Source organism: Arvicola amphibius, chromosome 1 (assembly GCF_903992535.2).
Source record: "Arvicola amphibius chromosome 1, mArvAmp1.2, whole genome shotgun sequence".
Classification (NCBI taxonomy): Eukaryota; Metazoa; Chordata; class Mammalia; order Rodentia; family Cricetidae; genus Arvicola; species Arvicola amphibius.
In genome coordinates this window covers 192,901,191-192,913,944 of record NC_052047.1, presented here as the reverse complement: position 1 = coordinate 192,913,944, position 12,754 = coordinate 192,901,191, and the positions used below count along the sequence as shown (strand labels likewise).

General features: G+C 38.0%; 1 protein-coding gene across 1 annotated transcript in view; it reads right to left on the bottom strand.

The window, feature by feature from the left end:
• Smc3 (structural maintenance of chromosomes 3) overlaps positions 1 to 12,754 on the bottom strand; it is a 39,328-nt gene that overhangs the window by 7,530 nt on the left and 19,044 nt on the right. The window contains exons 9-21 of the mRNA XM_038345659.2: positions 12,291 to 12,466; positions 11,670 to 11,750; positions 11,115 to 11,279; positions 10,770 to 10,891; positions 8,709 to 8,922; positions 8,366 to 8,469; positions 8,165 to 8,264; positions 7,518 to 7,678; positions 7,021 to 7,162; positions 4,677 to 4,827; positions 2,541 to 2,693; positions 1,008 to 1,159; positions 242 to 400 (exon numbers count right to left, since the gene is read on the bottom strand). Of these exons, the coding sequence (XP_038201587.1) occupies positions 242 to 400; positions 1,008 to 1,159; positions 2,541 to 2,693; positions 4,677 to 4,827; positions 7,021 to 7,162; positions 7,518 to 7,678; positions 8,165 to 8,264; positions 8,366 to 8,469; positions 8,709 to 8,922; positions 10,770 to 10,891; positions 11,115 to 11,279; positions 11,670 to 11,750; positions 12,291 to 12,466 (1,880 nt within the window). The remainder of the gene's footprint in view (positions 1 to 241; positions 401 to 1,007; positions 1,160 to 2,540; positions 2,694 to 4,676; positions 4,828 to 7,020; positions 7,163 to 7,517; positions 7,679 to 8,164; positions 8,265 to 8,365; positions 8,470 to 8,708; positions 8,923 to 10,769; positions 10,892 to 11,114; positions 11,280 to 11,669; positions 11,751 to 12,290; positions 12,467 to 12,754) is intronic.

The window sequence follows — 12,754 nt, the reverse complement described above, 5'->3', positions numbered from 1 at the left end:
TTGTTCTGTTTTTTTGAGACAGGGCTTCTCTGTGTAGCCATGGCTATCCTGTTACTTGCTTTGTGGAACAGGCTGCCCTCGAACTCACAGAGCTCTGCCTGCCTCTGCCTCCCAAGTGCTAGGATTAAAGACGAGCGCCACCATCCCAACATCAAATACTTTATTTTTTGAGACAGGGTCTTCCTGTATTTCTTGACAATAGTCAATTTTCAATGTTTTCTTCACTGTTAGGTGTACTTGCCTGCTGAAGCTGACGGATTTCATCATTCAGTGCATCTACTCTTTTCTGATCTTCTAGACTGAGTTGTGAAAGCAAATCAGTTCCTAGTTCTGCTTTCAGCGATTCTCTGGTAGACTCCATGGCATGCAGACTTGCCTCCAAGCTTTGTAAGCTACGTTGCTACATAAAATTATCTTTTATTAATATTAGTCACTATAATACATATAAATAGTAAAACCCTGCAAACTATGTATACACTAAGCAAGCTAAATAACTATATCAACTCAATTATAAAAGTACTATTAAGTGTTGGTAGGCTTCTGTTAGGTTTACTGAACGATAGGTGTATTGGAATAAAAGCAGAATCAAATGAAACATGTACAATAAAGTTTTTCCCTGTTGGTGGGAGTTGGACCCAGGGCCTCAGCATCACCCTGCTGGGCAAGGCTCCATCACCAAGTATACCCCAGGACTATACTCAGTTTGATAATTAAAGTTATATAGGTATTTATAATACAAAACTGAGGAGGGACAAATATTACAAGGTTCAACTATACAAAAATCATCAGACATATTCATAAGAACAAAAATTGACAGGATGTTTTGAATAATAATTAAGAAACCATCTTTTTTTCTTTCACTGTATTGTCTTATTGCTACTGATATCACACAGCATGAGATACCTGCCCAACCTACACTACAGCTATAACAAGTCTACACTATAACAAGTCTACACTGTAGCTATAACAAGTCTACACTATAGCTATAACCAAACATACTTACGGACCTTTGGCATAAAGGTCTTCTCTGACTGCTGCCTCTTCTCTTTTAGCATCTTCATCTCTGATAATATGCTATCTCTGGAAGCTTTAAATTTCCTTTGTTGGGTCTCTATCTGCTGCATTTGGTTCATCAACTGATCAATTTCATTATTAATCCATATACAAGGCTAAGGAAAATTCTCTTAAGGTTGTAAATATAGCACATATTCTAAATTCCCTTCAGTTCTTACAATATATCGTCATGCACTCTCCTCTATCCCTAAGTAAGGTCCCCAAATTTATGGACCACAACAATGTTGAACTCTAATACTATTGCTAAAAATGTTCGGTCATAAAAGAAGTTTGAAACATTTCATTACACATTCTATTCTAAAATGTGCATATTTATTTTACTTATACTTGAATAAAACAAAATGAAAGACTTTTATTAAAGTATGTTAAGTAAAATCAAGTAATAGTAAATCTAAAGAGACTGGCAAATATAGTCAGCTATTCAGCTGTCAACATTTCTTCTCTTTGTATCTGTGTGCGTGGGGGTGGGGTGCACATGCACACATGTGGGGGAAGGCCAGAGGCTAACACTGGTTGTCTTCTTTTACCTTCTCCATTACTTTTTGAGACATAATTTCTTTATGAATTTGGAAAGCACAAGTAGGTTAAACTTGCTAGCCAGCAAACTCCTAGGATCCACCTGTCTCCATCCTTCTTGCTTTCTGTTCTAGCGTACAGAAAGCACCACCACCCCCAACTTTTCACATGAGAGCTGGGGATCCGAACTCAGGTCTTCGTGCTATGCTGTAAGCGCTTTATCCACTGAGCCAGCACCCAACACACAAAAATCCCTTTTCTTAATTCTTCCTCATACTCTCTGTCCTAATATCTTGCCACACTGAAGCAGTTAAAGTATCATACACAAGATCCCTGCAGGACCAAAGCTAAGCCATCTGTCTTTTTCTGTACGTTATTTGAACTACAAAATTGCAGTTAAAAACATACATTTCAGTTAAGGATATCCTGAAGTAGTAAAAATTCCCGATGCTCAGGTAGCCACACTCTTAGGGGACAAAACCAGGATGCACACACCAACAGCACCACAGTTGTTTAAGAAATGCATAGGCACAGTGTTCTGTTGCGAGCAGAACGAGCCACCCTTCCCGAAGCACTACACTTATTTGGAAGAACGACAGCTACTAAGATTCGGGTAATTGTTGTCATTACCTCCACTAAAACTAAATCTGCAAAAATGTGTCAAGAGAGTATACACTAAAAGACACTTTCCAGTGCTTACATACTTTACATCTATTTAGTAACAGCATTACAATGCTTCCTACATTTCTTGAAACATCAGCCAGGGCTTCCTGTCATTTCCTCTTTGCCTGACAACCTGAATTTTGCTGTTCTTCAAGTTCTATTTCTTCAAAGCACTCACTGGTATTAACTACTTAACAGTGAGACATAAATCAGCATTACTTTTAAAATTTTTCTTTAGTCCTTGAGGTTAAACAAGATCTTATGTTGAAGCACAAACAAAAAGATATTTTCAATGTTTCTGCGCAGGTTTTCATTGAGCTTTGCTTCAAGTTCACCCAGCTCCTCTTCTGCTTTTCTGACGTCTTTCTGTAACTCAAGTCGAGACTTCCTTGTGTCGTAATAGCCTCCAGTCAGAGCACCTCGATGGCTGACTTGATCACCTGCGAACAAAACATAAGACAGTTTTCTGTATTGTAGCCTTCTTATGCAAGCTGACTTATAATGAAATACTAACTTAAGGGCTTTAACAACACAAGATTGAAAAGGGTAACTTAAGAATTTAAGCTACTCTAAAAAAACCTTACTTTTCAATATTAAATTTGGTAGTCTTTAATTTGGTAAGATTTGAGAATCAAAAATTTGAGCAAATGTGGAACCACAGTGAATTTAAAGCAAGAATCCACAAATACTTAAAAAAAAAATTGAGAGGAGGGTTCTTTGCCAAAGTAACAGGTAGAGTACATGAGAGAAGAATCACCTCTTGGAACTCCTGAGTTATTAACAAAGTGTGCTTAAGCAATTGTCAGGGAACCTGATATTCATGTAGACTCTACCTACCTACCTACCTACCTACCTACCTACCTACCTACCTATCTACCTAGCATGCATTCATTCATCCATACACCTGCCCCTTATGCGTGTTGGGATTCAAAATGTGTATCACGACCAGCTCATGTAGTCCCATGAATAAGCTCCCATATTATTAGCGACAAAAAAAAGTATCTTTACCCGGGAGACACACTAATGATCAACTTCAGCATCGTCATTATTGGACACATTATCTGCTGCATTAAGTTACAAACATCACTCACACATTATCATCATACCAAGAACAATGAACTGGGATCTAATGAGGGACAAGACAAATCCAAAGAATGGGACATTTTCTCAAAGTCCCTTTCCAGGGAAGTGAAAGGGAAAAGGAGCTGGGTGTGGTGGCGCACTTTCAATACAGACTTGGGAGGCAGAGGCAGGGGGATGTTAGTTCAGGGCCAGGCTGGTCTACACAATAAGTTCTTAGACAGTGTGAGTTACACAGTGAAACCCTGTGTGTCGTCAACCTCCTCTCCCAAAAAAAGGGAGGGGACAAGAGGCACTGCCTGTTAATATTCAAAGTTTTTGGTGTGATTGTATTAACTGGAGAACATCCTTAAGAGACACTCATATGTTCTAGGATGAAACAATATTTACAGTTTATTTTATACAGATGGTTTGACAGCAATGTGGGCATGTTACTCTGAGAAATTAAACAAAAATGAGAATAGTAAACCTACATTATTAAAAATTCTTATCCTGAATTATATAGATAAGTTCAATTATATTTGAGTGGGAAAAAGTCTGTTATTACCCTTGGAAGAAAATGTAGCATTATTAACACCTGTGACTTCTTTATAAAGAAAACAGCTATTTTTATGTCAGGTTACATTCATTACAAATATCAAAATATTATTTACATGAAAGTTGTAAATTTTTGAAATTTTGATAGTCAGCTGGGTATAGTGGTGTATGTCTTTAATTCCAGCACTTGGGAGGCAGAGGCAGGTAGATTTCTCTGGGCTCAAGGCCAGCCTGGTCTACATTATGAGCTCCAGAACAGAAACAGGGCACAGTTGAGACCCTGTTTTCAAAAAACAAAACAAAAAAGTAATTATTAGACCCACTGCTATTATTTTAAAGAATCATGTTAAAATTATTTTGGTAATTATTCTAATAAACAATTTTCTAAACGGGCTTTTATTCTTTATTTTCAAGACAGGGTTTCCATGTAGACCTGTCCTAAAATTCACTTTGTAGACTAGGCTGGCTCAAACTGCCTCTGCCAGGATTAAAAGTGTGCACCACCCCTGCTCAGCCACTGTTTTAATTTTTGAGAAAAAGTCCACAGGCTTCATTATTCAACAGCCAAAGGGGAGACCACACACAGTGCCAGAGACCAAACATTTACACTTACAAGTAGGATCTATACTTTTATTTAGACATTTTAAAAATTGATGAAACTGATGGGAATTTTCAAATATTCTTAAAATATGACTAAATCCTACAATGTACTACTCACCAATATGCCTACAGCCTGAGTGACACATTAAGCAAACCATGTTAAATGTTTCATGAGAGAGTGTTTAAAGCTAATTGCTGTTACAAACCTTCCAAAGTAATACAATCCATAGTGAAAGCACGCGCCAGCTGAGTGGAAACTTCCATGCTCCGACAGATGAGTGTCTTCCCAAACACATGTTTGAAAGCTTTGTCAAACCTCGGATTGTATCTCAGTTTACTGATCATAGGAATAGCATCCTACAACAAACATGTTAAAAAATACTATGACAATTGATTAGAAACTGTTTGCAGAATGAGTATCATCTATGTCTTTATGAAATAAAAGTTAATACAAATGACCTGATATTATAAGTTACCCAGGTTTTTTGTTGTTGTTATTTTGGGTTTTTTGTTTTGTTTTTTTCTGAGACCGGATTTCTCTGTAGCTTTGGAGTCTGTCCTGGAACTAGCTCTTGTAGACCAGGTTTGCCCCAAACTCATAGAGATCTGCCTACCTCTGCCTCCCAAATGTTGGGACTAAAGGTGTGTGTCACCACTGCCTGGCTAAATTACTGGTTTTTATACAGAAAACATTAGACCAAAAAAAAAAAAAAAAAATCATTGCACTGAACTAGCATGGAAATTATGCTCCTGTAACCAAAGGTTTAACAGCTGGTTACTGTGAAGAATAACCCTAAGCTGACCTGACCATGAAAGTTTAACTTCTAGTTCTGCTGCCAGGAGATGTGTGCTTAATTTACCTAGTTAAGACCTACTATGTGTTTAAGACTGTACAACAGCCCCTTCCTTATAAGATTGTAAAGATTACATGAGGTAACACATGGAAAGATGAGATAGTATATATGACATAAAGGCAAAAATATAAAACTAGTTATTTCCTCGGTGTTCTAATTAGATATAACAGACATCTAAATTAGATATTCAGAAAAATACTGTTTCAGATATTTATTTCACAGGCTAGGAGAATGGCTCAGCAGGTAAAGGGCTTCCTGTGTAAGCATGAGGACCTGATGTCAGTCCCCTAGCACCCATGTAAAAAGCAAGGTATAGCAATGCACACCTGTGACCACTGCACGGGGGACATGGGGAGCTGGGAGGCTGGAGACAGGTAGATCCCTGGAGCTCACAGCACAGTCAATCTAGCCAAATAGTGGGGTCTAGGCTTCGTAAAGTGAACCCTATCAAAAATTACGGTGGAAAGGGATAGGAGGACATTCTCTGGCCTCCACTTGCACATATACACACATATATATCATTTTCACTTTTTTCTTTCCTCAAGTCAGAACAGGTTTTTTTTAATAATCAGAGAGAGAACAAGCTAACCACCACACAGCACAAGAAGGAATATACTGTGGTGCAGAAGCCATGTCTAACTGCACCACAGCTACTGTGTGGTTACCCACTGAAGGTGAGCACTACTCAGACTATGCTACCTTCTCTCTCTCTAGCCTGTTATCTTAATTAGCTCACTCTTTATACTGCACAGACAGAATCACACTACATCCACTCTGTCATGCTGAGGACTGAACCCAGAGCATCTTGCATGTTATATAAATATTCTCCCAATGAGCTACACATATCTCAAACTCTCTCCCTCTGTGCAGTATTTGTGTGTGTGCACCCGTTTGGGCATGTTGTATGTACCTATTTATACATGCCACAGCACACACATAGAAGTCAGAGAACCATTTGGAAGACTCAGTTCTCTCCTTCCACCAGGTGGGTTCCAGGGATCAAACCTGGGTGCTCAGACTTGGCAGTACATGCCCTCACCCACTGAGTCACCTTCCCAGCTTTCTTTTTTCTTTCTTTTTTTCTTTTTGTTAGCCTTCTGTCATATGGGTGAGCCTCAATTTTCCTCCCCAGAGCTTCAAAGGTAAAACTGGCATAGTTGAAAGCAAGACTCTCAATAGTCTGCTTAAATCACCGATCATTCTAATATAGGTTCAGCCTTAAGCCTAGAGCATAACAGTTTGTTATGATAATCAACATTCTGAGATCAAATGCTTCAAAGCAATTAACATTTTTAAAGCTGGCAATTCATTTAAAGTGTATATACCTACTTAGACACTTTGAACTTAGTTGAAAAAATTTTAAAAATATATCCAAAGCCAGGTGGTGGAGGTGTACCCCAGCAGAGAAAACCTGTCACAAAATAAAACAAAACAAAAAAGCATATCCAGAAAACCTCAACATGGGAATTCTCCAATTCCTAAACCTACTGCTGTCTGTCACTCTGACAATAAACACATATACAATGGTTTGTTTTATGACTTGGCTGTGACCTCTCCCTCCTCAACCCAACCCGGCACTAACTATACTCCATGCAAAGAAAGCATGTCTATCTTACAGAGCAATGAATCCCAATGTAAAGTACCTAAGCACCAAAACATATTAACAGATGCTACAACAAAAACAACTTTTACTCACATTGGTTTCAGGATAGGCGGTATCTCTCACATCTAACTTGTTAAGAGGCAGAAAAGTCACCTCTCCAGGAAGATTCATTTTATTGAACTCCATTAAAATCTTCGTGCTGACTTCATCAGAATCAACAATATGGTAAAATAACCTACACAACAAAGTAAGACACATCTTCACTAGACTGTAAGGTGTTGACAGCATTTAAGGATTGCACAGTTCACAGCTTTTCTATGCAATCCAAGGTGTATGGAGAAAAGACTGAGAATGTTCCAATGGCCTGTCGAGCCCTGAAAGGGTAAAGTATCTAGCATCTACCTTCTTTAATTAGACAGTTAAATACAGAACTGAGGATAAACAGGTAACGGAAGACACACTGTATTACAAAACTACAAAACTGTTTTAAGATGTTCTCATTTCTTCATCTTTAACACAACAACAAAACCCACTTAAATGTCAGACAAAAAAAAAAAAAAAAAAACAAAAACAAAAACCCAGAACCTCACCTGTTACCAGCAGTGACCTCCACACATGTATAGAAGGCTGGCTCACACTCAAAGTTATTCATTACGATGCCATGGTAGCCATTTTGAACATGCTGGTTTATTCCTTTTCGACGAAAATGATCTAACACTTTGTTTATGCTGTCTATTCCATTTAAAATAGCCTGTAAACCAGTTAGAGAAAAATATTAGCATCACCAATGACACTCCTGTTGGCAAGAAATGAACCTATTATGCCATTCCTTGGCTATAATCTTAAAAATTAAACACCATCCAGCATATCATCCACTTGAAATATAATAACTATATTTACCACTGGTATAGGTTGTTTTATGATGCTAGAGTTTAAAATGGGCTCTTTATTTAACAACCAAAATTGCTTTCATTAGTAAGTAGTGAACCAGGCATGATGGCACACACTTGTGATTCCAGCACTCAGCAGCTGAGCAAGACCATGAGTTTAAGATCAGCCTGAGCTACACAGGGAGACTTCTAACTCAAGTAGAGCAAAGTAGAAAAGTATAAAGCAAACAAAAGAAAACCTGCCTACATGAAATCCCACTCCTTCCTATTTCCGAGTGATCTCTTCTTTACTTGGAACTCAGGCTGTAGACTGATGGACGGCTCAGGAACAAAGAAGCCCCGCCTACCTTTCCTGTTGCTGCTCTAAGAAGCTGCTGCTTCTTTTCCAGGTCTTCTCTCTTAGCAGCAAGTGCTTGTTGCTCTGCATTCTCCTCTCTCCACAAGTAACTGACCAGAAAGAACGAGACGTGAACAGTTTTAATTAAGAGAAGAACACTGAACCCAAACAAAGACCACAGAAATATCACAACAGATCTCAGTCTACTAACTTTCTTTCACTTTGTAGTTCATCTTTCTTATTTTTTACTTCATAATATTTTCTGTCCAGTTCTTCAACTCGAGCTTTGACTTCATTGAGATCTTGATCCAGTTTCTACAGAAAAAGAGTTTATCATCAATTTAATCCACTGACAAAAAGCAAATACATATATATTGAAATCCAACAATGATGTAATTCAGATATGTCCAATTTACTATATAGTGATTATACATAAAAGCGATTAAAAACCCAGTGAGTTCTAGAAACAGTCTGAGCTCAGAGTAAAACAATGTCTCAAACAAACCAAAAAAAAAAAAGAAAGAAAATGAAAAAAAGCGCAATATTGTTCTTACATTATATTGCTCCAGATTCTTCTCTTTATTTGCCTCGGTATCCTCCAAATCCTTATGTATAGCAGCAATCTGTCTTTTCTTGTCATTAATAGCCTGATCTAAAGACTTCAGCTCCTTTTTAATCCACTTATCCCTTTCTTCTTTTGATGTAAACTGGCTTCCTCGACCCTGCTTTGCATAAAGGTCAGTTCTTTCCTGGGTAGCTTGAGCCAATCTACAGAAGATGGAAAAGAACAAGAAATAAAATTGTAATCATTATCGCCCCTACAGAAACTACCTTCTTAAAAGTTACATCAGCAGAGAAATTAAGGGCTGGTGAGATGTCTCAGGAAGGAGAAAATACTCATAAAAGTTGTCCTCTGGTCTCCAACCTGTGGCGAGCACATTCACACCCCACAGTGAAATAAATGGGGAAGTTGGTTAGGTGCTAAAAATAACTGCTAAATAATAAACTCCCCGTGCTCCCTGTTTTTATGTTATGTGACACCAAATGAACTTTGATATCATAATTAGCACTCAAGTAGAATAATCCCTTCACTAAGGGTTTTAGACAGACCAAAGGTCTGACAATGCCACTGTTCAGCCTCAGGAACTTTCAAGCACATTCTAACTGTATTTAACTGATACATGACTTTCAACGATACAATAAAATACCCTACAGGATAATATGTTTTAAACATATAGAACATAAATGTTCTGATTACATAGAACCTGAAGATCAGAAAAGCAAGAGCCAGCCACTACCTCTACCTCAGTCCAAAATGGCGATCCTTCCTCCAGGAATCTCAGAATGAGACTATGTGTCAGACCTGACTCCTCCCAATCCTCTCTAGTGCTGAGATTAAAGGCGTGCACCATTACTACCCAGTTTCTATGGCAAACTAGTGTGGCTACAGGAACTGAAGGTGTGTGTCACCAATGCCTGGTTTGTGAGGCTGATCAGAGTGGCTGTTTTACTAGCAATCTTTATTTATTAAAATACAAATGAAATAGCACGGTAACCTGTGTAAATATGAGTATGGTGTTGCACACATGGTGCAGGTGCCTATAACTCCAGCACTTCCTAAGTGGGGTCAGGAGGATCAAATGTTCAAGGTTTTTTCAAGTAACATAATGAGCTGAGGGCTACCCCAGGTTTAAGGAGACTCTGTCTCAAAAACAAAAACATAACCTTTTAGAACCTAGGTTTTTTAGTTTAAAGCAGACAGCAGCAGCCAACAGGAGATGGCTGAGTGGGAAGAAAGTCTTGCTGACAGATCTAACATCAGTTTCAGCCCCATCAGTTTCAAATCACATGACAGAAGAAAACTAATTTAAATTGTGTTCTGACCTCCACATGCTCCATGGCATGACCACACACACAAGAAAAAGAGTGCAGCTGAGAATGATGATGATGCCTTTAGTCCCAGCACTGAGGCAGAGGCAGACAGATCTGAGTTCAAGGCTACCTAGAGCCATAAAGTGAGACTGTTTTCCAAAAAGAAAAGGCATGCCCATCTCCTAGGGCTTTTGAGTAGTAGTACTCTAGAGATCTTATAGTAGGTACAAAAACACCATGGGTGTGATGACACACAGAAACTAGCCTTATAAAGAGAGATCCAATCTCAAAAAAAAATTAAAACCACATGGTTCACAGTAATCACTAGTGTTGCTTAGATGACATGGACCTAGGATTTTTGCCTTTATTATGCTGGTACCTTCTTCACCCACAGCCACATAGGTTCTATAGAGGAACTCAGACTTAGCAACATGAGCTCCACTTGGCTGGGCTATGCACATAGCCCTCTCCTAACAGTGCACCTAGCAACCTATTGGCAACCTGGGACCCATACCTGCATTGAACAATGGAAGTAAGTTACTCCCCTTAGCAACCTCTTGATAACTACCTGTTTGTGTTCAAACATGGATTTCTGCTTTGCTCTAGGTAAAACTACTGGTTGTTTTCCTTTGTCTAAGCATCTTTCCCAATTCTTTGAACAAGGGACCAAGAACCTGGAACCACCCAGAGATCACCAGTAACGGCTAGGCTGCAAGGTTAATGGTTGGCGAAAATTCTCAGACCTAGCAATTCCTCGCTCTTCTTTTTCTTTTACGCTGTTGAATTTAGGTTCTGTCTCTGCCAATTCTTTCTGCTTTTCTTCTATTTTTTCAAGCAGCTTCTGCCTCTCTTTTAGTAAACGTTTCTGTAAATAAAGCAAGTAAAATGCAATCTGCTTAATTTATACATCAGCAAAAAAGAATCTCTTTATAAAATAACTCAATTTTACAATTAAACTATTAATAAAAAGAGTACTTACAAAGTTAGTATTTGAGTAAAAGTCAAATGGAAAAACCTTTTACAAACACTCAACCATCACAGAAAAGGTTATCTTCTGTAGCTCGTCAACACATCTTTTATTAACTTACCCGCTGTTCGCTATTGCCGGCCAGCTCATCTTGTAAATCCTTGGCTTTAAGTTCCAACTTGGTCCTTTGTTTAATCTGTTCCTGTCTTTCAGCACTAAGCTGCTCTTTTTCTTCTTTCATAGCTGAAATTTTTGTTTTCAGTTCTCTAACCTGGCGTTCAATATCCTAATGAGGAGGAGAAAACCAGTCAGAAACAGAAGTACAGTGGAAGGCCCGTGACGACCAACCAGCCACGCTTCTTTACAGACATCTGTGGACCTGCGTGCACACACGGTGAGGAACATGTGGGGTCAGAGGACAACTTCCTGGACTCAGTTGTCTCCGTTCACTTTCATGTGGGTTCCAGAGAACCCACACAAGGAACTCGGGATGCTGGCTTCCAGTGTGCACCACTTTTGCTGGCTCCATCTTTCACTTGAAACTTAATAATAAAACAATTACTTTCCGATGCCTAATCTCTGTCACTCCCTTTATGGTCACCACCCCACAATTCTGGTACAAAAAATTTACAACGTTAAAAATATAAATAAGTCTGAAGCTTATTTATAATCTTACCTCCATTTTATCTCTGGCATCCTGCTGGGCATCTCTTAATTGTCTAGATTTCTCTCCACTTGTCTCTCGCTTAGCAGAAAGCTGAAAAACAAAACAACCTACTATTTCTAACTCATTTTGTATCTAACATTATGTAACACAGTTAAAAAATTATTTTGCAACTGCCAAAAAGAATTAACCTAAAATTAACTTAAAAATGTATAAAGAAAATTCTTTTAAGTTTTCCTCTAAATAAAATACAAGGATAATCTAAAATATTTTTCTGTAAAGAATAAATATTTTACAAAATACATTCTAAAATGTGAAGAAAAATATCTAGTTTGACATAACCATTTGCTGTATTTTAGTACAATGAGAGCTCTAAACATATCCTTTTCAGTAACCTAAAGAAAATTAGTAACCAATAAATCTATTACTTTTTGGCCTGGTGTAGAGGCTAATTCCCGTAATTCCAAAACTCAGTAGCCACAACTAGCTTGAGTCTTAAAGTAAAATTGTCTCAAATTCACAAAGAAAAAGATTTTCATTTTTAAGTTTCTAATTAAGAATCACTAAAAGGTAGGTAGAAGTTTTACCATGCTCATAAAGCAGAACAACTGTGATGTAAAGGTCGTGTCTTACCTCATCAAGCTTGGCCCGCGTCTCATTGAGCTCCTGGTTGTAGATGGTATACTCCAGGGCACGCCTCATTTTATCCCACTTCTGATACTGGGCCAGTTCTTCCTTCTCCTCCTCTAGAGTATGCAACCGCTCTTCGATGTATTTTAACAACTCATTGATTTTTTCCCGTTTACCCTCTTCAAAATAATAATAATAAAAAAAAGACGGTGAATAGTTTTCATGTAATACCACTTCTCAAACATAAAATTATCCTCTAGAAGTATAACATTATTTCTTTGGTATCGTGTAGTAATGAAATCTAAAATGTAAAAACAGCAACTAAGATTTTTTTTTAAAGAAAAGCACAAATTTACACACTAGCAGTCACTCTGACATGTGCAAAGGACTTTAATTTACACTCTTTTCACATCAATGTGCTGTCTCACATTAAAGAAAAGAAATTATCACCAGCATTACTCAGTATT